The sequence below is a fragment of the Trachemys scripta genome, chromosome 1, assembly GCF_013100865.1.
Source record: "Trachemys scripta elegans isolate TJP31775 chromosome 1, CAS_Tse_1.0, whole genome shotgun sequence".
Taxonomy (NCBI): Eukaryota; Metazoa; Chordata; order Testudines; family Emydidae; genus Trachemys; species Trachemys scripta.
Window position 1 is genome coordinate 7,393,604 of NC_048298.1, and position 25,973 is coordinate 7,419,576.

At 41.3% G+C, this 25,973-nt stretch overlaps 1 protein-coding gene across 2 annotated transcripts in view; it reads left to right on the forward strand.

Annotated features, from left to right (window-relative positions):
* CHCHD3 (coiled-coil-helix-coiled-coil-helix domain containing 3) overlaps positions 1-25,973 on the forward strand; it is a 260,404-nt gene that overhangs the window by 21,406 nt on the left and 213,025 nt on the right. For both annotated transcript variants that reach the window (XM_034764274.1, XM_034764282.1), the window contains exon 3: positions 22,020-22,101. In XM_034764274.1, coding sequence (XP_034620165.1) covers positions 22,020-22,101 — 82 coding nt within the window. The remainder of the gene's footprint in view (positions 1-22,019; positions 22,102-25,973) is intronic.

Below are 25,973 nucleotides of genomic sequence, written 5' to 3' on the forward strand. Positions count from 1 at the left end.
CAAAATTTTATATTGTTTGATATAGAGACTGCTGCACTAGATCAGTGTTTCCATTGAAGCATGTACTCTCACTTTTTTTATACAAAATGAAATAGAATAGACACAATAACCATTTATTGTTGGTAACACATTCGTCCATGAAAACCTAGAGGTAAGGTTGTCAGACTACTTTAAATAGAGAAAGTAGAATTTTTCATATCTTTATTACTATTGTATATAATTCCAGTCATCAAGCAAAGATCTTTTTGTATGAATTATGCTTATAGCTTTGAAAGATGTAGTGAAGAAAGTAATACACTAATCTATTTGTGAAACACTTCCAATAGCCTTTACTGGTGAGGAATAAAAACTAGGTCTTTATGTCCTGTTTACTGCTTAAAAAAAGCGTTTTTTATTTTTTTTTTAGTAGTGTGATTTCTGAGAATAGAGAGATTCTTTCAGCATTTGGAGCTGTGAATAAATATCATGCTGGAAAAAATGTTGGCAGTAGTGGAAAAGGCTAAATGTCACCATGTTGTTAAAGATGGATATTTGCTATATGATGCAGCAAATGTTCTCTCTATCTTTCCATTCTGTTTATTTGCCTTGCTCTCACCCTGATAGATCATTCAGATTGGTGCCATTTGGGATCTTTCAGTGTCTGCTCTTGGTAGAATGCACTGTAAGTCACTTTAAGATCCCTTGTGTTATCAATATAAAACTTTAAATGGAAGAGAGAAATCAGATTTGTTTTGAAAACTTAAATTGAGGTTTCTATTGTTTTTCAATTAAGTGGATGATTATAATTGTTTTCGATTATATATGAACATTTCCATCAAACCTGGGTGCATCTGCAATACAAATAATGTATAAAAAAACCCAGTAGGCTTTAAAATGTTACAAGATGGCTTACAAATGTTAAATTTAGGCTTACAACAGCCCTGAGAGAGAGAGAGTATTCTCATCATTTGACGGATGGGGGAACTGAGGCATAGTAGTGAAGTGACTTGCCTAAGGTCACAGAAGAAATATGTGACAGATTCAGGAATAAAGCCTACATCTCTTGATTCCCCATCATATTCCTTAACCACAAGACCATCCTTTTTTTTTATGCAGTCTTGTGGTCTTATTCAATCTAAAATGTTAGAGACGGATACCCTCAATAGAAAAGGGCCATATCTCTTGTTACTTACTCAAAATGCTTCCTCATTTCTACCAGCGTCACCTCATTTACCTGAATTATGCTTAAAGTCAGTTGCTTTTCATTCAGTTATGAATTTGTCCGATTCTAGGACAATAGAAATATGGGAAATATCCATTTCTAAAAGATTTGATATAACCTTCATATAATCAAACTGTATCAAATTTTGGTCACTTTTATAATAATATGCTAAAAATCATTCCGAAAGACTCTTAAGTTTTCAGTTTCTTTCCTGTATGTTTTACAAAGCTGTGCCTCATTTACTTTGCTTTATTTGCAACTGTGATCACTTCTGGTTTAAAAGACTTAAATTCTTTCAGACTAAATAGGGAAAAATCCAGATTCCTGTTCCCCTTTTCACTTGTACTCACAACTACCTAAAGTGGTTTAGAAGCCTTGGGCACAGAAACTGCTACTTGGACTGTATCTGTGTTGAGAATTTTAGGGAATTTTTCTTACTTTGGTCTGGCAGAAGTGCAGACCCATGGGTCCTAGTAATGGTAGGAACACTAGTCCAAGCTTGCTGCAGGCATCTTTACCATGTGGTCATCTAATTCTGCTCAGAGCTAGTTGATCCAGCAAGGTGACAAAAGTGCCTGTCATTGGCTTTTGGTATTACTTCCAGTGTTGCTAACGCAGGTGGAGCTGGACTGTTGTGAGATCAACACTGGGAGAGTTCCTTAAAATCTTCAGTGTAGACTTTGTCGCAGTGGCCAGGGTAAATGGCCTTTCAGAAAAGCCTCAAACTTCACAAGGAATGAATTTCACTGGTTATCAAAGAGAGAAGGAATGAAACCTAAACCTGAAAATCCTATGGTTTTACCATGATTGAAAAAAAGAGAACACTTAGGCCTGGTCGACACTAGAAAATTACGTTGGCTTAACTATATCACTCAGGGGAAATCCACATCCTTGAGCAATATAGTTAAACTGACCTAAGTCCCTGCATAGATAACACTAGGTTGACAGAAGAATTCTTCCGTTGACCTAACTATCGCCTCTTGGGGAGGTGGATTAACTATGCCGATGGGAGGGGTTTTCCGGTCTGCATAGGTAGTGTGTATGTACGCTGAAGTGCTACAGCGGTGTAGCTGTGCCGCTGTAACGTTTCAAGGGGTAGAAAATCACTCAGTCTCTCAGAAGCAGCCTGTGAAAGGAATGATGATAAAAAGGTGAAATCTACTAGGTAAACTACATTTTTTGCAGATGGAACTTGAAAGCTGTAAAGGAAATTATCACACCAAAATTAAGTTCAGTTAATAGGCTGCCAGACTAATTCAGCAACACCCTAAAACAGTGGGAGATATGTTGTTACAGAGGGTTAAGTTATCAATAGTTGTGTACTTAATTTGAAGTTTCCTTGTTCTTGTGAGTTTGCACGTTTCTAAAAAATATAAGCTACGGAAGCACACAAAATACCCTTTTATGAACATAAAATATATATAAACATGACATCAGAGCTGCATACTTCCAGCATTACTTTATAGTGCAGAATGCTCGTATACGAGAAAATATGTCCAAACTATCTTCATTCCATACAACCTGCTTCAGAAAAATCCTCCGTATCTTTTGGCCCAGAACAATCTCAAACCAAGATCTATTGACACAGTGCAGCCAAGAGGATATGAGCACCCTCATTGCCAGGAGGCGTTGGAGATGGATCAGTTATGTGCTTAAGATGGAAACTGATTCCATCACCAGAGTAGCAATAAGATGGACACCTGAAGGCAAGCGAAAATGAGGCTGCTGGAAAACTACATGGCAAAGAGCTGTGGAAGCTGAGCTGAAAAACCCAGGGCACAGCGGGGGAACCATTGAAAGACTTGCCAGAAACAGACAGGAGTGGAGGAACTTTGTTGCTGCCCTAAACACCAGAGGCGTAATGGGAAGATGATGATGATGAACATAAAATTTGTGGTTTTGATTGAAGAAGAAAAATTGGTCACAGCTTTTGCTTGCACTATGTAAACTACTTTTGAGTTCTTAGCCACCCTTCTCCAAAGCTTTAAATTGTTACACCAGGCAGCTGAAGACAAATGATTAAGATTTTTTTGTTACCTTTTTTAATGCTATGATTTCTGTTGATCCTACTTAGTACTATGATCAATTAATAAACAGAACTGGCAGTGATCTTTTCTGCAGCTTCAGTGATGAAGTCTTTCCTTCTAACTGAATGCTGTAAGCTAACCATTCTTTATTTCTATTTTCCTGTTTTACTTTAAACTTTGCTCAATTCTCAGGTACCATGGAATAAAAATACATAATGCGCAGTCTGGCTGATCCATGTTGCATCTCTCAGTGCATTCATTTTGTGCGTTGATTGTTCCATCTTGTCAGTTCTCTATGATTCATCCTGCTTTGAAACACTTCTAGTTATTCAGCTGTATTGGTACCAATTTTTTTCTGTAAAACTTCACCTGAAGCTAACTTATAGCACTTCAGGGCTGTTCGATATTTTGATAGTGTACCTTAGGAGGATCTGTTGACACAAAAAATAACCTGAAGTTCTCAGTGCCCTTTCCTGCATTAGAGATCTACTTAAATTCACTATCGCATCTTCCATATAATGTAACTGATTTAATCTGATGTTTTTTTCTGAGGCGTGTCCCATGCGTGTAACTCTCCTTGTTTTTTTTCTTTGGGCTTTGCAGCCTTTCAGTCTTTAACATCTAGCTTATTATTCTCTGTCTGTTAACAAAATATATGTTCCTGGTTAGGAATCCTACAGCATCAAAATATATTTGAATAGTATATCTGTATATGCTGAATTGTTGAAATGAAGGAGTTATTAGTATTAGGAGTCCTTCTAAATGCCAGATTTTCCCCTCCATTCATCATTAGTCGTGACTTCAGCAAGGTTCAGAGAAATTAAAATGGATCCCAGTAAGTTCCCTATACTATGAGATCAAATAATTTTACAATACATTTATGGATCTCTGAGGTCAGAAGCAGAAAAATTTAGATTGTCTTGACACAACACTGTATACTTTATCCTATTGAAAGCAGCACTATAAATCTTTCACATCATGATTTACAATGTGATTACCGTATATACTCGTTCATAAGCTGAATTTTTTTAGTAAAAAACAGGAAGCACCAGAGAACGGGTATAGAGAGGGAGAGGTGGGACACAGCCCCTCCCCCCGACAGAGGGAGCACAGCCAGGAGAGCCAGAAGGGAAGAGGCGGGGCCAGAGTCTCTCCGCTTCTGGCCACGCTGCTCTCCCCCCAGCCTCCGAAGCAGCTGCAGCTCCGGGGCTGGCAGGCTGCAGCTGTGCCGCTCAGCCCTGCCCCCCCAGAGCAGGCTGTGGCTGCGCCACCCAGCCCGCTGGAGCACGCTGCTGCCGCGCCGCCCGGCCCAGCCCGCTGGAACCCGTCTGGCTCACCAGAGCAGCTGCGGCCGCACTGCCCAGCCTGCCGGAGCAGCTCCAGCCAGGCCAGAGACCTCCTCCTCTGGCCCTCCTCAGATAAGGTGGGAAGGGATAAGATGGGGAGAGTGTGAGGGGCCTGAGCTAGGGGTGGGGTCATGTGGGGGGTGGTCACAGGGGATACTCCCCTGACCCCCAGCTTCTCCCCCCTAAAAAATTTCCTCACCAGTTGCTGTCCTGGCCCGTCAGGGTAAGCAGCTGGCGCGCCGGGACACTTTGTTTAGGTAGGTTTACCTCCGTGCCTGCGGACCCTCGAGGTAAACAAACCATCTTGGCCTGCCAGCGGCTTATCCTGATGGCTCTGGAGCCAAAGTTTGCTGACCCCTGAATTATAGGGTTGGCTTATGAACGGGTCATAACATTTTCCCATTTTTACTTATCCATCTTCGGGGGGTTCGCTTATTAATGAACCAGCTTATGATCAAGTATATATGGTACTTCTTTAATATTAAATTAAGATCCCAACGCTCCTATCCACTGTTTTTAAAACTAAAAAACCCTTACAAAATGTTCTAAAATATACTTTCAGCACAACAAGTAACTATTGCTGTTGATTTAAATCTAAAGAGAAATACTGTCCATGATGGCCTAGCACTGTGAAAGTGAGTATTTCTTCCGATTCATAGAGAAATGGGGTGTTTTTTTTTTTTAAGACAACCTGACAGCAAATTGACATATGGTTAAATAGGTGCCGAAATAAAATATTCTGTGTCTCCTTGACAAAGATGAATGAGGAGGATAGATTAAGAGGGTTCAATTTAAAGGGTTTACAACTTTATAATAGCGTTGAAGGCAATTTTAACAGGTCTAATAAAACTTCACACAGGCAGTGATACTTCTGGAAGGAAATGAAGCTCCTAAAATATATTTGAAAAAACAAAAATTAGATCCTTATTTACATAAATTGGCCACTTCACTGAAGCCATTAATTGCAAGGAAATGACAGGTTGCTTTAAACATACGCATGTTTTGAAAAACAGTTGATATTTCATGCTTTTTTTTATTACACTTAGAGTTGGTGAAATTGATTTTTTGTTGTTGTTGAGGTTGTATGCAGTTTAAAAAAAAAAAGGGAGAAAATACCATTTTGGGTCAAACAATCTAAACTTTGAGAATTTTTTTGGTGAATTGGAAAGCAGGTGGTGGTCAACGTGAAACTGTTTTTTAGATTCACAAAATGTCCAGAGAAGGAGGTAGTGTTGACGGTAGTACCTTTAGCCCAATGGTCATGGTCTTCTGCCGGATGTAGAGAAAGGATTTGAACACAGGTCTGCTATCTCTCAGAAGAAAGCTCAAACACTGGGCTATGAGATACTTTTGCGTGGATCTCTCTGTCTTTCCCGTTCGAACTATTTCACTTTGTATAAATAATTGGAGCATGGACTTGAATTTGGGTCTCCCGCATCCTAGGGGAGTACCCTAAGTACCAGGTTATAGAGTCCTTTTCTCTCTCTAGCCCAGGAATTGGCAACCTTTCAGAAGTGGTGTGCCGAGTCTTCATTTTTTCACTCTAATTTAAGGTTTCACGTGCCGGTAATATATTTTAATGTTTTTAGAAGGTCTCTTTCTCTAAGTCTATAATATATAACTAAACTATTGTTGTATGTAAAGTAAATAGGTTTTAAAAATGTTTAAGAAGCTTCATTTAAAATTAAATTAAAATGCGGAGCCCCCGGACTGGTGGCCAGGACCCAGGCAGTGTGAGTGCCACTGAAAATCAGCTCGCGTGCTGCCTTTGGCACGCGTGCCATAGGTTGCCTACCCCTGCTCTAGCCCAATGACTATTCATTGTCATTCACAGAGGCACGTCATTCATAATGACAATTCACTATTTTCTCTCTATGAAGTGCATTTTTTGGCAAATTTTTCATTTGCCAGAAATACCTTGACCAGCTCTAGTTATCTGTTCCTTGCATCCCTTAACTGTGTTCTGTTTAACTTATATTATAAGCTTCCTGGAACAGGGATCTTGTCTTATGAGTGCATTTGGCATATTCTGTTATAGAAATAATGCTGTCTCTTTTGAAGAAAATCCCAACAGAAGATTGGTACTGAGATCACCTTTCCATTGTGGGCTAACATCAGCATTCCATATCTAACTAAATTTCTTACAACATAGAAAACCTTCCTGTTCTGAGAAATATTCCAGTGATAAAGATCCTGTGCCACTTGTGTTCTGAATCATATCCATTTGTGCTTTTATGCTAAGCGCTTTGTGACAGATACTTTGTAAAGTATCATGAAGGCACTCCAGGCTGTGTTGAGATTTGCACTTAAAGCAGTGCTGAATCCTGCTGATTGATATTTTAACTGTTTATCTTGGAATTCAACATGCTTACAGTTTTGGGGCAGGCGAATTTTCTATAATTTGTGATTAAATGGTCACTAACTTTGATAGAGGGAGCATTTAAAAGTCTCGTTGAAACTTGTCCTTTGAGATGAACTTTTTCAGATTCCACATCCACAGGCACTTGGGGCTGAGGGCAGTGCGAATGTGCAGCAAGAGGGGGTTTGAACTATGGAGGTGTCAGCTGGGTTTTGGGCAGACCTGAGGGTGTGAATAAAGGTTTGCAGTAGTGGAGAGATTAAAGCTGTATAAGGGAAGAATTGATTGAAGGAGTTGGGGACTGTGGCTGGTAGGAGAGCCCAAGACAGTATGTCCTGATCCATCAGCAATTTTTTGCAGGGCTATCCAGGGGCTGGTCCTTTGGCTCTCCAGAACACTAAGATAGCAGCACCACAGGAAACCTGACCTCATCCTACACACAACTTCCCCACCCATGCGTATCCCTTCTTAATCCCCTGTCTCCCCAAAGCCCATTTAATCTTCAGAGGGTGTGAGGAGGGCAGGAATTTTATGGAGGAGAGAAAAAAGTAAGGAGTGGACTTGGGGTGGGAGGAGCAGAGTAGAGAGTTATACATGATTATATGTGGTTCTGGCAACAAAGACTGAAGCACAGACATACTCCTGGGGGAATTCTGCGCCAAAAAAATAAAAATTCTGTGCACAATATTTTAAAATTCTGTGAATTTTATTAGTCAAAATAACACTACATAATCACGCCAGTTTCAATTATTTTGGTAATTTATTTCAAAATACCGGTCAGCAATTATATCTGTACGAATACAGACACACACAAAATTCCCCCTGGAGTAGAAAGTTAAAGAAACCCCTATGATGAACCAGTTCCTGTTTCTCTGCTGTCCACCCTGTCCAATACATCTGAACCACCTCCCCCACAGAGTCCAGCCGTGGGCCCCCCTTAGCCCAGACACCCCCCTCCTTCCCCAGTGCAGCTGTGGCCCCCCCCAGCCATCCTCATTACATGCTCTTGCCCCCTCCCCCCAGCTTTGTCTCTCCCCCTCCCCCTGGCAGTGTGAGAGCTGGGCTCTGACGAGTCCAGTGCCCCCTAATGGTGGCCATCAGCAGTGCAGCCCATTTCTGGGGGGGAAAGGAAATGCTATGTGCACAACACTAATTTTTGCAAAATTCTGCATTGCACTGTGGTGCAGAATTCCCCCAGGAGTAATTATTGCTTTTTCTAATCACAGTTGAGCCCTGCTTAGTGCGGGGCAGGATGCCTCCACTTGGTCATTATCACTTTGCCGTCTTACTCTCCCATTCTCCACCTATGGATTGAAGGATCCAGCGCAAAATTTTTGCCTTAAGGTTTCATTTAAAAAAAAGTTCTCTGTTTTTTCCATTGCAGATATACATCTGTGTAAATTGATATGTGAGTCTTTTAGCCTTGCCTTGCAGGAAGCAATCACAGGTGAGCTGGTAGTAACAGCAAGGTGAAATGGTAGTTAACAGCAAGCCCTTACTGAGGTCTCAATGTCAGAAACTAATTAAGTCCATTAAATGCAAATGTTGTTGAGTATAGGCAAGTAAAAACAAAACCAAGGAAAATAAATGCAAAAAAAAAATCAATATTTATTCAATATTAGGGTTTCACGACTAAAGTAACAAAAGTCATAAAATTTGAAAAATCCAAGATTCCAACCATCATGTCGACTTGGCTACATTCCATCTGGTGCAGGTAGTATCTTTTTTTTTCCTAGTTTATTTTTATATTGTAAAATATGTACCATAAAATATGCAAGAGGTGCAGCATGATGTAGTTAATACTGCATTCAGAACCTTAACTCTTGTACTTACTGACTTTATTTTGGCACTATGCATGGTTAAAATTAGGTTTTTGTGTTAATCACCCTAGCTAATCTCTTACATGTTTTGTTCCAATACTAAACACTTAAAACCAGGGGTTCTCAAACTGGGGGTCGGGACCCCTCAGGGGGGTCATGAGGTTATTACATGGGGGTCGCGAGCTGTCAGCCTCCACCCCAAATCCTGCTTTGCCGCCAGCATTTATAATGGTGTTAAATATGTAAAAAAGTGTTTTTAATTTATAAGGGAGGTCGCACACAGAGGCTTGCTGTGTGAAAGGGGTCACCAGTACAAAAGTTTGAGAACCACTGCTTAAGACCAAACTCTGCCCTCGGAGGCATGCCCAGCTTCTGTATCAAAAATACTACCGGTGTAAGTAAGTGGCTGTAACTCCAGTGAAGTCCGTGGGAATTGCCACTGCTATGCTAGTGGTGAATTTAGCTCCCTGACTAAATATGAGCTGTTTGCCGCATGTATCTGAGGGTAGCATTTGCCCTTAAAAAAATGAAACCCACTTAGGAATAGCATTTTTCAGGGCTGTACTCTGGTGATTTGATCTGCTGCTCTTAAATACAGAAATTCAGAAAGTATATAATAAGGTCGGTCAAAGTGATTCTGGTATACCTTCCCTACGGATGATGATCTTTCTGCCTTTTCTCCTAGTACACACATCATTAAACTTCCTGAGGGCCTCTCAGGGATTCCTGTCTCTTTCAAAAGAGAAAAGCATATTTTGGTTTTTAAGGTGGATGCCTATCCCCAGTGCTTTATTTAGTGTTGGTGGAGTGGAAGGATGGTTCATGACTGTTCCATGGAGTGAGAGATTGGTTTTGAAAATTTGTTGTTTTGTAGAACATATACAACATTGTTTGGCCACTACTAGACCATTTAAAAATCATTTTGTAGAAAGAAAATACAAGTTGTACTTCATAACAGATACATTGCACCTCCATTTCCCAACCTGCATAACAGCTCTTGTGTTCTCTCGTTCACATTGTTGGGCAGTAAGTCCAGAAGCCAAAAAATCCATTGGAAGAGTGTCTGTAACATAATTTTTATGGCACCACCAGTATGATTGGCACTTCATGTATGTTGGGAAAGGCCCCTCCCCTGCTAACTTACAGTCTAGGGTAACAGATCAAGAACCAGGGAGTAGTTGACAACCACCAAATACCAGCACAACAAGTAATTTTGGTTGGCTGGGGTTTTTTTGTTCTGCTCTTCCAGTTCTGTTCTTGGGTCACTGAAATCTCCTGACTGGCTTGTAATGCTTTGTTTTTAATCAGCAGTCTAATTATTTCTGATAAATGTGCAGCGGCACACTTTACTTTAGCATACTTTCAGAAGACTGGTGTAAAACTTACTTGATTACTTACATTAGTAACTTTTAATCTTTTAAAAACATACTCTCCCTGTGTATCCACAGAACATGTGCAGTGTGTGGGCAACAGTAGTGTGAGCTTTCCCTGAGTTACCAATGTGCTTCAGCCTGACCTGGAGAAACCTATTTCAAGGGTGAGAGGAATTCAGTCTCCAAGACTAGTCACTTATAGACAGCTCTTGAGAGTGTAAAGAAAGGTGCCATTTTGGTGGTGGCTTTTATGTTGTGGACATTAGTTGGCTGGGAGCAGGCTTTAGACCTCCAACCCATTTTTAATAGGCCACTCACTGAACAGTCATCAGGTAATATTGATTATGTTTCTGGTCTCCTGCTTGGGACTTAAACCTGGAGGTGAAAAATTCTCTCCGTCTCTCCAGCCTGTTTTTAATCCCAGTCCCCAAACTCTTGTTCTTGGGGATTTTTTTTGTATTAAATATATGGATGGCTTCATTCCTTTTAAATACAGTATTCATTATCCGAAAGATTACCATAACACTTTTTTGTTGTTGTAAAGCACTAATGTTTTGGACCTTCCCATAATTTCTGACTAGCATATGTGGTGGTTTTTATTATTTGTATTATCATAGTGTCTACAAATTCATGGACTAGGACCCTATTGTGGTAGGCATTGCACAACACAGAACACAAAGATAGTCCCTGAAGCAAAGAGTTTACAGTGTAAGTAGGGTATATGAATGCCCAACTATGTACTCTATCTAGGTACTTTTATGCACTATTACTGTGGTGTCTGAGCACCTCAAAATCATTTCATGAATTTATCCTTGCAACTCCTCAGTATTTTACAGGTGATGAATTGCAGAACAGGGAGATTAGGTAGCTTGCTCAAGATAGCACAAGAAGTCTGTGTTGGAGCCAGGAACTGAATCCCGATCTCCTGAATCCCAGTTTAGTGCCTTAAACGCAAGATTTTCGTTAATTATAAAATCAAGCTAGTGTTTGTTTAACTTATTAGGGATTCCAGTGTATCGGACATATTAGGCATCTCGTCAATCCCCTTTGGAAAAGGCATTTTCATTTGAGATTTTTTTGTTTTAACTATATCCTATAGTCTTCTTTGTGTCTGCATGTTGACTTCTTATCCCAGGGGAAAACTGCCTATTGTCATGCTTCAAAAATCTAATAGCTCAGGGTACTTTGTGTTTCAGTCCATGTATCATCTGGGGATGGTTCTAGCCCCTAATTGGGTAAAAATTAAAGAATATAAATTTATTTTTCTGGCCAGGTGGAAATTATTAATTTACTTGCACTGCATACAATTTGTACAATTGGCTAGATTAAAAAAAGAAGAATGAAAGTTGCAAGGTTCTTGTTTCCATTGGTTTTCAACTTATATAGCTGTCATGTAATGTGTGGAACTTAGCTGTGGTCCAAATCGGAGTGCTTATTAAGTGGCAAACAATGAAATTGAAGTTATTTGCATATTGTGTCTCAGATTGGAAGGTGAGGGAAAAGTCAGTTTAATTCTGAAGGCGCAATAAAATACATAATAAAACCTTAGCTTGATGATGTTAATGTTTCAGGTTGCCAAGTTGTTTGTAACACTGTGCTTTCTGATTCAGTATTTATGATTATTATCATGCAGTTAAGAATTTTCTTCCTGACATCTTCATTAACTTGAATGTCTATAGAGCTGCAGTTGCCTTGCCAGATAGTGAGACAGATGGTAATTTTGGAGACAGTCTTAAGGAGCATTGTCCCATACTAGATGGTAATGTAAGTGTTTAGTGTATATAGGAACATAGGAAATTTCCATACAGGATCATACAAGTGACCTGTATATCCCAGTATTCTATTTCTAATAGTACTAGATGCTTTAGAAATAAGTGCAAGATACCTGTAGTAGACAATTCTGGAACAATATGCTCAGAGGGAGAATTTCTTTCCAACATTTGGCAGTGGTTTTCTTATGCCCTGGGATATACTCCTATTACCTTTTTTATACCATAAAGCATTACTGTGGATGCTCTATTTCTTCGCCCATTTTGTATTAAACCCCCCACTCTTTTTTATCAATTTTAAACGTGTTGCCCTTCAGCTTCCTTGCATTGTCCCCTTATCTCTGTATTATGGGAGGGAAAGTAAAAGCCGTTGATTTTCCTTCTCCATATTACTCATTATCTTATATACCTGTCTTTTCTGTCAATTAACCAGTTTCACTTTTTTCACTGTTCTCATTTTTAGACCCCTTGTGTCATATATTAATTGATTTTTTAAGGTCAGAAGCAACTACAATGATGATCTAATCTGACCTAATGCATAATGTGAGCCATAGAACCCTGCTAAGTGATTCCTTTATCAAGCCTGTAAATTTTGGATGAGCTGATAGATCTTTAGAAAGCCCCATCCTTTGCTGTTTCTGTTTTGAGATAAAATGGCTATAATGGACATGGTATACAAGTTGGGCTGGGGAGCATTACTAATTTTTGTTGTTCTGGCATTATTTTTATTCCCTTTCCTCCTAACATTTTGTTGTTTGCTTTTTTGACCATCTCAGAACATCAAACAGAAGTTTTCTTTGAACTGCCCAGGACACCCAAATATTTCCTACATGGTTGTAGTCAATTTAGAAACCAACAACATGCATGAATAATTCAAATTATTCCTTCAAATGTGCACTACCTTTTCATCAAAATTGAATTTCTTCTACCAGTGTGTCCACCTGCTAAGTTCCCTTTTAAGTTCCTCACAGTCTTCAGTAGTCTCCATGTGTGATTTTAGGGTAGTCATCTGCAGATGTTGCCACCTCACTGATTGCTTTCTTTTCTATGCTACTTTCTTTTGCTTTGTTTTCTGTTTTAGCTAGTTCTTAATCTATGACAGTACTTTAGCTGTCACATCATGACTGCTTAGTTTTCTTAACAGCCTCTTGTGAATAACTTTGTCAAAGGTTATCTTTCATCCACTATTTTGTTGATGTATTGTCAAAGAATTATATTAGATTTGAATAATTTTCATTTACCGTTGTTTTAATAGTTCTATTTGTAATGATCTTTTCAACTAACTTACTTGGTACCAAAGTAAAATTGTTTGGCTACAATAACTCAGGCTTTCCCCTATTGCTTTTTTTTAAGTAAAACATTTGGTCCCCTCTCAGCCTCCAGCATAGTAATTGATTTTAATTAGTGTATCATTTTGTTCGCAACTTTGGCGCTTCATTCTTAAATTCCTTCAGAGATGTATGACTTTTTGCTCTTTAATTTATTCAAACGCCTCCTCAATTTGACATCTTCATCTCTGCCTCAGCTTTTTACCTGAAAGTAATAGCTCTGGGTTAGGTAACTCTCCATCTTCTGAGGCAAAGATTGCTGCAAAAGAATTAGTTTGTATGTCTGCAGTGTCCTTATCCTGGGTAACTGCTTCCATTACTCACAGGTAGTTCAGCAGACTCTCCAATTATTTCACAGCTACATCTGCACTGAACTTTTTCTGATAAAACTTCCACAGTTGCTGTAGCAGCTTTATTTATTTATTTATTTATATTATGGTGGGACTAGAGGCCCCTGCCACAGTTGAACCTCGTTTTACTAGGCATTGTACAAATGTATAGTATGATGCAGTTCCTGTCCTGAAGAACTGATACTTTAAATAAAGGATGGGAGAGAGGATGTAACCTACAATCCTTGTGAACAGAGTGATGGCTTAGAAACCTCATGTTAGTACCACGATTTTACCCCCTGAGCAATGTAGTTCTAGCAACCTAACTCTCCGCCGATGCAACAGCGCCGATGCAGCATTTTAAATGTAGACCTGCACTTACGCTTGGTCTACACTACAAACTTATGTCAATATAACTGTGTCGCTCAGGGTTGTGGAAAATCCACCCCCCTTAGCAATATAGTTATACTGACCTAACCCCCAGTGTAGACGTTACTATGTTGACGGGAGGGCTTCTCCTGTCGACATAGCTACTGCCTCTCGGGAGGTGGAGTACCTGTGCTGATGGGAGAAGCTCTCCTGTCGGCATAGGCAGCATCTTCACTAAGTGCAGCTGCACCACTGCAGTGTACTAAGTGTAGGCAAGTCCTCGGGGGCTGGAGAAATGAAAATCTGTAAGCCTGGTCTACACTTAAAACGTAGGTTAACATAGCTATAGTGCTGCACTGCGGCTACCCCCTGTTGTAGACCCAGTTAGATCGACCTAAGAATGCTTCCATTGACCTAGTTATCCTCACTCAGGGGTGTGGGGTTACTAAAACAATGGAAAAACTCCTTCTGTTGCTGTAATGTGTGTCTAAGCTACGGTGCTACAGTGGCATAGTTACAGGGCTGTAGCTGTGCCGCTGTAGTGCCTGTAATGTAGACATGGCCCTGCAGCAGAAGACAAAAATCTGGGGCTCTTGGTGGGGGACACCCACAAACTTGAGGGTCTCTCACAGATGCACAGGAAGCTTGGGCAGGAGAGAGAGCCATGCTTTCAGGGGGCGGGGTCCTGATTTACTGCAGGACCATAAGGTGAAAGGAAGGAAGCTGACTTGGAAAAGAGGAAGAGAGACAATATGATTCTGGTGAGAAGCCAGATGCAGGACGATGAGCCTGGAGTCTTCACAATACGCGTCCCTAAGCCCAAAGAATAGTCCATAATGGTGAGGAAACTGAGATGGGGAACTGCATATAAAGGTGCGTGTTCTTGTTCTGTCTTGATCTTTGTATTTTTCATGCTATTGTAGTAAGATGAGGCCCTGAAACATAAACTCTTGTGTCAGAGGCCCAGTCTGAGGCCTGAAGCCTGAACCAAAGTACTTCCAGGCACTCTTAAGCAAAAGCTGGGCTGTGAGCCAGAGGCAGGCCCCACTCACAGAAGCTGGTGAGAAGAGGGTTGCTAGAAGCAGGTGCATCCACACATAAGTGCTAATAGGAGGAACTTGTGCCAAGATGACATCAGAACACTCCACAGAGATAACAAAGAACAGGCAGGTGCATCATAAAGACAGGGTCAAAAGGACAGCATGATGGATAGATCTGTTTGAAACAACATGATCAAAGGAGGAGACAGCACCCTAATGAGTCAACGGGCTGTACCTCAATACGTCAGTAGGGATGAGTAATCTGTCCTGTAACTGTATAAAAGTAGGTCCCGGAGTGCACATCTTTGTCTGGCCTACGGGGCAGTGGATAGTCCCGCCACTGACTGAGCCGGTCCATTGCCGGGGGTACAAATTCGTAGTATATCTTGTAGAGTCTATGGGAAACTATTACTGTGCTTCGTTTGACAATAAACCTGGCTCGGGTTCCTTCGTACCTTACTAGAGTCTGTAGTCTTTGGAGGTTCTCTCAGGGTCTGCTGTGTCAGCGATCTGCGCAGAGCCGCGGCAGCACACAGAGGGAACACACACGCAGCCGACTGTTATCATCAAACAAGAGCAGAGCACCACACCGGTAGCTACTGACAACAGCTGTTTAAAGAGTAATAGTGTTTAAAATCCTAGGCAAATTCTATCTATATGTCTTGTTGCTTCACCTATTGCTTGCCCCCCATAAGAATTAAATTGTGAACCCAGAACATCCACAGAACTGGAGTTTTGGGAGAGGATGTGCTGAAGCTATTGGGAGTTTGGAAGAGCCTGTACTAGTCACAGGTCCTAGGTAGATGGACCATATGGTCTCAGCTCTCGGCAAGAGATGTTAGACAGACAATGTGCTAGGGGCACAGCCTGGACTCTTTTTGAACTCCGAAGCCTTAAAGAGCACGTCAGGCTCAGTGAGGTGAGTCCCAAAACAAGATAGATTAAAAACTAAAAATGAAGAAAAAAATCAGATTTTTAAAATCTAAATTACAGGTTTATTTTTAAAAATAAACCTATATTTCAGGGGTCTCAAACTGAGTTTATCTTAGGGCCAGCACCAGTCCTCAAATCCTCCCAGCGGGCCAATGTCACTCAGACCGCCCAGAACCCGCCCCGCGCAAAAAAAAAAAAAAAAAATCCGCCCCTCCACCTGCCTAAGGCTCTGGGACGGAGTTTGGGTGGGGGAGAAGGTCTGGGGTAGTGGATTGGGGTGCAGAAGGGGTTAGAGGTTGGGCTCTGGGAGGAAGTTTGGATGGGGGAGAGGCTCTGGGAGGGAGTTTGGGGGCGGAAGGAGGATGTGGTGGTGGGAGGGGTGAGGGTGCAGGCCCTGGGAGGCGGTCAGGGCTGCAGCGCTTACCTGGGGCTCCAAGGCGGGGCGGGGTGGGCTGGGGGCCTCTGTGCGCTTCTGCCCCCAGGTACCAACCCCGCATTATCTCATTGGCCGCAGGGGCGCTCGGGGCAGAGGCAGCGCGCGGAGGCACAGCCCTGCCACGCCCCTGGGCCACAAGGAGGGGCCGGCAGTCACTGGAGTGCGTAAGCAGACTCTGCTCAGCTCCGCAGGGTGGCAGGTGGGGCCAAGGGAGAAAACCGGCCCCAAAACTGCTGGAGCCCCGCAGGCCACATTGGGGAGGCTCGCGGGCTGGGAGTTTGAGACCCCTGCTATATTTGAAATTGACAACTTATGTTATGGTCTAAATTTACTATAAATTTACTATAAACTATTAAAATCATTAAAGAAAGTCAAACCTTTGAACTGGTGGAAGTCACTGACTAGGCACCTGAAACCAGAGTTTGTTGAAGTGCTAAACCAGCTTTTGACATCAATAGGCTTTTCCGCAAGTGCAGAGAGAATATTTTCTTCATTTCTGTTTATTTGACTAGTTCATTCATTCAAAGTTAAGAAACAGTTTGGAAATTGAAAAAACAGGAAAAGCTTGTTTTCCTCTTCCAATCTCAGAAGAAAAACCAGGTGCAGGAGGATGGGATGTACCTGTTCTTAAATCCTGAAGGACATATTCATCAGAAACAGTTCAGTTCACTAACTACAGATAATACTTCCTTAGTTTGATAAATCCATTTTAAATGCAAAACAAGTTTTGGTAAACTTTTTTATAACCTTTTTCTCTTATGTATCCAGCATACTGAGAGTAGTTTTATTTAACTAATTAAAAACAAAATGATGTTTTTGTTAATTAGTGATTACCAACCAATGAGAATCAATCTTTCTTTAGGAAACTAAAAAAAGTAGAAATGCGAAACAAGATTACAATCAATGAGTTAAATAAAGGGTTCTTCCTTAGTGATTTAAACTAATCCACCCTGCCCCAAACACACCAGTCTTAAGACCGTCAGGCAGGAGCTATACCAGGGTTGTGTGTGATATGATTTTACATACTGTAAATACAAATATTTATTTACTTTTTATATTGACTTGTACATCACTTTGGTATTTTTTTTCAGTGTTTGGCAACATTGGTAGCCTTTTGTAAAGGCACTTGTGCTGTTTACCGTACTACTGATAAATTTAAGAAATCGTGTGAGGTGTCCCAAATTTATCTTGGAGTTTTTTTAATGACTTTTTTTATTACTGATGTAATTAAATATATTCAGTGATGTTTCTCTCTCTCTTCTGGGCTTGGTCAATCCATGAGTATTTTAAATTCACTACATATTCTGAAGACTGGTGTGGTTGGGGTTATAGATTGGTTCTGGAGTTGTCCACTAGCATGATAAAACCTTGTGGTGGGTTAGGATTAAGCATTGGTCCTATGTTTTCTTAGTGTATATTTTTTGAGCTATGGTGCAAAACCACTTTGCTTTAGTTTTGACAGTGTATATACTGAAGTACCATTCACCAGTTCTTTATGGAACTGTATAATATCCGTGAGATGCAAACATTTCAAGATTTGTTATAGGAATAAAATGTGGGGTCTGCCTTTTATTTTCTCTTTTTTGTTGTTGTTCCATTTTGTTATACCTTTTTATTTATTTATTTATTTTGGCAACCGCTCTATTTTTACTTTCCTTAGATGACACTTGTTTGGCCAGACCTATCTACCAGGTAGTTTTTTTGCCAGTTGTCTGTTTTGAATATGGTTTGATTTGAGCAGAAATGACCATTAGATGCTAAAAGTCTTTTTGCTTTTACTTAGAACCTGTTCTAACAGACTCGGTTTCTTTCAGATTCTTTGTTTTCCTGACAAATGAAATTTTGAGACTGTTTGTTTGTTTTTTCTCATACCAAGTCCTCCTTCTCTTGAAATTATAATCTTCAGTGAGATATCATAAATTTCTCATTTGGGAAGCATTCCACCTATATAACAGAATCTTAATCAACGATCTACCACTCCGTTTTTATTCCCTATTAGTATTTGGCTGATCAATATGTGACTGATATCTGAATCTTATTTATTATACTTTAAAAGACAGTTCCATGCTTCATTAGACTTCTTTTAACTTTTTTCTTAAACAAGAACAATAAAATTCAGGATAGTGATGCTGGTAAGCAGTATAATTGTTATGCTGTATACGTGTGTATGTTGCCAAGAGCTGAGTAGAGATGTGAAATATTGAAATATCATTTCAGAGTTAAGTTTAATGTATTCAGATTGATTAGCGTAAAACGTTTTTTTGCAGTCCTTGTATTATGGCTGTGTGGTACCTTATAACTGTGGGCATTTAGGCTGTTTACAATCTCTGAGGAGCAAACAAAGCAGTGTAGGCAGGGAACCATGCTGCCTGGAAAAACCCTCGTCAGGAGGGGAACACACAGCTCTCCTCCCAAAAGAGTAGATGGCTGGGAGCTGGAAGTCTAGAAGTGGATGCCCTTGCTGGACTATGGAAGGGAATACAGGTGCTGTTGTCCTGAACTGTGACAAGAAGTACCAGACAGACTGCGCACAGGAGGAGTGCCAGAGATGTTGGAGCTAGAGACTGTGCTTTGTGTGGGAAGGTTTTAGTCACTAGTTCTGGCTTCGCTAGTCCAGCAAGGGCACCCACTTCTCGGCTTCCAGCTCCCAGGCGTCACCTCTCTTGGGCAGAGACCTACATGTCTCTCCCTCCTGTCTTGAGTTTTTTCAGGCTGCACTGTTCCCTGCATATGTTGCTTTTGTCTCAGAGCTTACAAACAGCTTAATTACCCACAGCTATAATGTACAACACAGGTCTTTCTAAGTAAGCACATTTATTCTTAAGGTGAAAGCATTACAGAGAAAACGTAGTAGAACAATTAAAGAACCTATACACATGCTAATAAGCTTACCAAAGATCACCCCAGCTCCAAAAAGAGCTCTGGTAGCGCTCAGTCCTTCAAATCTCACACAAGGGTTATTCTGCGGTTACAAGTTCATCATGCCTTTTGCTCAGAACAAGAACCCCTATGCAGAGGTTAGTCTTTCCTTTATATTAGTTGGGTCTTTGATCTGTGAGTAGGTAGTTAGTCAGACAGTGGTTCTCTCCTTAGTGTGTAGCTTTGAAAGGTTGGGTCCAGAGGTGGGAATTTGCATTTACCTCCTCCCCCTGGGTATGTCCTAGGAAACTCACTTAAAAAGTTCCTTCTTGTCTGGCATATCATTTAAAATAGCCCTTTGAAGCTCATAGCATTTCCCAGGGTTTACATTGGCCATGTCTTTTCCCTAGAGAAGTTGCATACAATCCCACCATTATACATAAACTGTACATTTATAATACAGGGGACTCCAAAGATATTTAAACTTAAGGCAATTTTTTAGAATCTCTTTGGTAGATCTTATTGAATTATCTGTCGCACGCCTCTCCTGGAAATGGGACCTTGTGATCTAAATGTCCTAGGCTCCAAGGTTGAGTATTGACACCCCAAAAGCTTAAGCACTTCCTTCCTCAGAGCTCCACCCTTTTGGGCACTCAGGTTTATAATTTACCCCTCCCAGGGACATGTGATAGTTGAAGTAAACAGACACAGGCCTTGCAGAAGGATTTCTAGAACAATAATTCTCTACTTTAAACAGCATGAGATACACAGATCCAGGTAAAACAATGAGCATCTATATACCATTACCTGCCTCAGGTTCACATGAGTTTTGAGCATTCTTTCGGGTTCATGTCCTTTCAGGGTAGGGTGACCAGAGACCAAGTGTGAAAAATCGGGACAGAGGGTGGGGGGTAATAGGAGCCTGTATAAGAAAAAGCCCCAAATATCGGGACTGTCCCTGTAAAATCGGGACATCTGGTCACCCTATTTCAGGGTTCCAAGACCCCTCTGTTGGTCTGCAGTCATCCATTTCATTACTTCTCCTCTGAATCACAGTTTCTCTCTCTGACCCCTTCAGTAAATTCCATCTGTTCCAACTAGTCCGGCAGCCAAAAGGTTCCTCCTTTTTCAGGAAACATGCTCTTTGGTACCTCTCTCCTGAGCTGCTCAGCCTCCGGGTGTAAATGGCTGTAGTAACACCTCATTCTCTAGGGATCTGGAGAGAGTTGGCTTCACTTATTTTGCAGCTCTCCCTTCATTCTGTCAGGGCATGTACTGACACTTTAAAAACTCCCGCACCCCAATCTGGGTCTATGCTGGTTATGTGATATGTATGTGTCTCGTGAACCTTGTAACCAATACTTGTAATCCCTCATAACTCAAGCCTGACCCCAGATGTACAGGACCTTCCCTCTCAACTTGTGTATATTTGATTTTAAATGTTAACTTTAATAACATTTTCACTTGTTGATGGTCCTTAATGATGGTCAGACACTCCACCCTATCTCCTTAGCACTAGGGGAGTATCTGGAAAGAAGTAACTATCTGAGTCCAAGTAGGTAGCAATAAAACAGTGCATGGGTAAACTGAGTCACCATAAAAATACAGAAATTTCCTACATTCTTAACAGAATCTTAATTGCTTTTGTTTTGATCTGTGATGCTCACTGAGGTGCTGGGGGGAGATTAGTGTGTGTTGCAACATGTGAACTAGATCCATGTTCCTTAAGGTTAATTGATACCTTTTGTATTTTTAGCTTTTTGGGATGCTCTAAAATATGATACACATATTTGGTACACATTAGGAAATAAAATAATCCCATATAATAATAATCAGTGTCTTTATGAAATCGGAGAGAGTTTGAGACTGTGCTGTGTTAGGCCAAATGCAGATAAGACCAAAGCAGTAACAATGATTTGATGAGAGCAACAGGAGTAGCTGGCGTGGGTGAGCTCTCTAGCCCTGGTTAAGAGATGGGAGGATGAGTCTGCTATTTTTGATTCAGGCTATCCAGTCTTGGACTTTTAGTAGGTTCATGACTGATTTTTGGAAGACCAAATAGTAGCCTGTGGTGAAGAAGGTTTTTTTTTTTTTTTTTTTCCCAGTTTGGGCCTATCTAGAAGTGTGTAAATCTTTCTCTGATGTGGACCTGCTTCCCTTATCCATGCCTGTGTTAGCTTGCGACATGGCTGCTGCAATTGCACTCTGTGGTGCTACACATTGGGACCATTTAGTCTCAGGGTAATGCAAAATGCAGCAGGCCATTTGAGTGATGTGTGAGGCAGTACTCTGGAAATTGCACTGATTTCTGTAAAGTTCCTGGGTGGAGGTCGGGCTGCTGGCTTTAACCTTAATGTCTTAAGTGCTTTGGGATCCGAATGTATGATTCTTTCTTCTTGCCACAGTGGAGATTAGAGGAGGCACTTGAGATAGTCCCTTTAAACAAAAGGGAACTACCAGAGGAGCATCCTTCTTACTGGAACTTGTTTCCCTTCTAACCCAGTTTACTTGTTGATGCTCAGGTGTTAGAGGTTCAAAGTTACAGGAAGATTTATGTGGTGTGTGTGTGTCTCTCTTATGACATGATATAACTTTTGTTTGGTGGGAGTGTGTTAATTGAAAATTTGGAATGAAGACAATTTGAAGAAAATGCGTACATTAAAATTTGGAAGATGCTTAGACTGTTGAATAGAGAAATGAAGAAAATAAAAAAAAATGTTTGCAAAATTTTGCTTGCTTCTGTAATTGGACATAATACTGTGTTCCTGCATCATATTTTTATATTGTCACATTTAAAGTTAAAGTTAATTTTTGTTTTTGCTAATTGTAGTTAATGAAGAAGAACTAAAGAAAAGAGTAACTGAAGAATTGGCATTGGAACAAGCCAGGAGAGAGACTGAAGCTCAAAAAAGGTTTGTTTGTAATCAGCTGTAACTATATTTTAAAAATGTATTTAATGCTTTTGATAGTGTTACAGTAACTGAGGAGGTATAGATCTGTTTAATGTAAATATTGAACTACAGTGCCATCAGTAGAAACTCTTAGCAGTCCTTTTGCTTACATTGTATGTTTTGGTGTTAAGCATGTGTTAAAACAAATTAGCTGATGTTCCCTTGCTGTAGCTCATATTAAATTTTGATCTAAATTGCTTTGACATCACAAGCCTGACTTGCCTGTCAGGCCAGTTTCTTCACTTCTTAAACTAAATCTTAGACTTCTCTGTAGTCCTAGAAAACACTTTGCTGCATGGAAATAACTCTAAGAAAAATGCAAAGGTGTGCTATTTAGGTTTGGCCTACTCTTAAGTTAGGTTAACATAGCTGTGTCTGTTTGGGGTGTGGAAAAAACACACTCCTGACCATCATAGCTATGCCGACCTAACCCCCAGTATAGGTGCAACTAAGCCGACAGTAGCTAAGTTGAGGGAAGCATTCTTCCATCAGTCAGGGAGGTGATATTCCTACACTGAGGGGGAAAAAACCCTTCCGTTGGTGTAGGCTGCATCTGCGCTGTGGGGTTATGCTTGCGTAGCTATGCTGGTATAGTCTCTGGGCGTTTCTATATTACAGCCGCTACAGTGGCAGAGCAACAGTGATATAGCTGTGCCACTGTAGTGCCATAGTGTAGACGCTTCCTATGTTGATGGAAGGGGTTTTTCCATCGATGCAGTTAATCCATGTCTCCTGCATAGTCAGGTCAATGGAAGAATTTTTCCATCAGCCTAGCCACATCTACACCAGGGGTTAGGTCGATCTAATTATGGAGCTCAGGGTGTGACTTATTTCACTGCTCTGAATGACATAGCTAGGTCTACCTAATTTTTTGAAAATGTAGACCAAGCCTCTGTAGTGTAGACACAGCCTTAGAACTCTTCTGTTTGATCAAAAGTAAATTTTGACATCAGGAGAAGTGTTAGTTTCTTGTCCAGTGTTTCTGTGTTTTTGTTATGGTGCTTCTGGAACTGCTTTAATACCTAGTCTTGCCTAGTGCTTTGAAGATGCAAAGTGCTGTACTAACAGCTCAGTGGAAAGAAGCTCCTTCATGATTTCTTTGTGTGTCCTTTTAATTTATTATCTATGTCTCACAAATGTTATTTATGACGAGTCGCTGTTTAATGGATCACAGGGAAAAGAGGTTATGAGGCCTGGGATCCTGAAATTGTTAGGACATATTTTAAATACTGTACAATAATCCATTAGCAATTATTTTAAAAATATTTGAATTACTAACCAGGTTTTGGAGAATGTCTGTTCTGTCATTAGTTACACATACTCAAGTTAACTAATCCTTTCATGTTCTGAGTGCATTATATATATTTTTAAACATAGGGAACAAAAATCATAAACCAGGTACTGTCCTTTCCCTTTTGAGTGGGGAGAAAGGCTCATTATGGTAGATTTCTTAAATCATAATGTAATGAGTACTACTAAAATTGTCTGCATATATTTCAATTGTTTCCTGTACAGCACTACATTATTTAATTGGATTAGGTTGACGGAGTATATAATTGGATACCAGAATACAAACGCTCTAAAACATAATCAGTCCCCTTTGATTAAGCAGTAAAGCCAATCAATATGTTATGGTAAAATATCTTCCCTTTGAAATATTATAGCTATTTTTAATTTAATTTAGAAATTTTGATTAGTACTTCCATTTAGTATTAACTTATTGCAATTTGTAAACATTTTTACCATGTGGAAATTTTTATTTTGTGGTTCTATTATTTTATGTCTTGAGACTTTCAGTGGTGGATATTCTGTGATTCAATTTTCATTTGCCCTGCCTTGGTAAAAGGCAGACTGGCTTTGTCAGACCCTCTTTTCCACATCTGATTTCATGTTTTGCAAAGATCATTGCTGACAGTCATGCCTGAATTTGGCTAGTGATAAAGAATTTTGTTATCAATGTAAGAAAAATACTATAGGTGATGAGATCTCTCTTCTCTTGTCTTAAAATAAGATGGGGTTTGAAGGGTCTACGATAAGAAAACTCAGCTGCCAGATCTTGGCAGTAGTCTTTGAATCTTGTACATACTATTCTTGAGTAAGAAAGAATCATCAGTTTTTTTTTTCCTTCCTTTTTTTTCTTCTATGCAGTTTGCAAAAGTTATTTAAAATGTTTTCAACACAGTGTTCATTTATTTTTTTAAAGTTGTCTTGCAGTCTTAAGAGGTGCAGATTTTTCCAAACTGATCTTGATGTGAGGACTTGATCAGTTATTATGAGTTACATTCTAGTTGGTATTTGTATTTTATGAATAGAATTACTCTGGCTAATGTAGAGCTATGGGGTTGCAAGTGTTCCACTCTAGATCGGGCTCTGCTGAGCCCTACAGAAGCTGCTCTAAAGGTCCCTCTGTGAATGGCTTTATGTTGTTCAGGTTCCACATGCAACCAATGTTTAGCCCAAATAGTTTATTCATGCTGGGAAGAGTACAGTAATCTCTATAGGGAGCAGGGATGCGAAGGATGTCTCAGCAATAGGGTTGCCAAGTTTCTACTCACACAAAACCGAACACGCTTGCCCCGCCCTCTGCCCCCCCCACTTCTCTGAGGCCCCGGCTTTGCCCCCGATCACTCAGTGCTCCCTCCCTCTGTCGCTTGCTGTCTTCACCCTCACTCACTCGCTCATTTTCACTGGGTGAGGGCTCTGGCTGGGGGTGTGGGCTCCAGGATGGGGCCAGGGATGAGGGGTTTGGGGCGTAGGAGGGGGTTCCAGGCTTGGGGGTGAAGCTGAGGGGTTCGGCATATGGGAGGGGGCTCTGGGCTGAGGCAGGGGGTTGGGGTGTGGGAGGAGGTGTGGGCTCTGGGCTAGGGGTGTGGGTTCTGGGGTGGGCTCAGAAATGAGGGGTTCAGGGTATGGGAGGGGTCTCCGGGCTGGGGCAGAGTGTTGAGGTGCGGGGGAGAGAGTGAGGGCTCCGACTGGGGGAGCGGGCTTGGGTGGGGAACCTTTTTTCTGTCACAGACCATTGACCCGCAGAAAAAAATCAATTGCGGGCCACTTACCCGCCGGGGAGGCGCGGAGGCTAGGGACTCCCCCCGCAGCAGGGCGAGCAGGCGCTCATGGCTCCAGCCCTTCCGGGGTGGGGGGGGGGGAGGGGGAGAGGCTCAGGGCTTGCCCCTGCAGCAGGGTGAGCTTGAGCTTGCAGTTCCAGCTTTGTGGGGGTGGGGTGGGGTGTGAGTGGAGCGGGCGGGCTGGATGAAATGAACCACAGGGCTGGATCCGTGGGGCCACACCTCTGCCCTAGGTGTTGGAGCCGGAGAGGGGACAAAGATATTGGCTGCTTCCTGGGAGCTGCGCGGTGCTGACGCTAGCAGAGAGCCTGCCAGCCCTGCTGCACCGCACCGCCAACCAGACAGTCAACGGCCCAGTCAGCGGTGCTGGGTGGAGCTGCCAGGATCTCTTTTCGACTCTACTCAGCAATGTTCTGAGTCGTGATCCATACTTTTTAGCAGAAGCAAAATGTGATCCCCTCTTCCTTCTCTGGAACTTCCCACACCAGTCTGCTAAGGCCCCTCTCCGGCCCACTGCTACCTATTTGCAGAGTCCATGTAATTCTTCATTATAATTGAGTTAGAGGGATAGCTCAGGTGGCTTGAGCGTTGGCCTGCTAAACCCAGCGTTGTGAGTTCAATCCTTGAGGGGGCCACTTACGAATCTGGGGAAAAAAATCTGTCTGGGGATTAGTTCTCCTTTGAGCAGAGGGTTGGACTAGATCAGGGGTCGGCAACCTTTCAGAAGTGGTGTGCCGAGTCTTTATTTATTCACTCTGATTTAAGGTT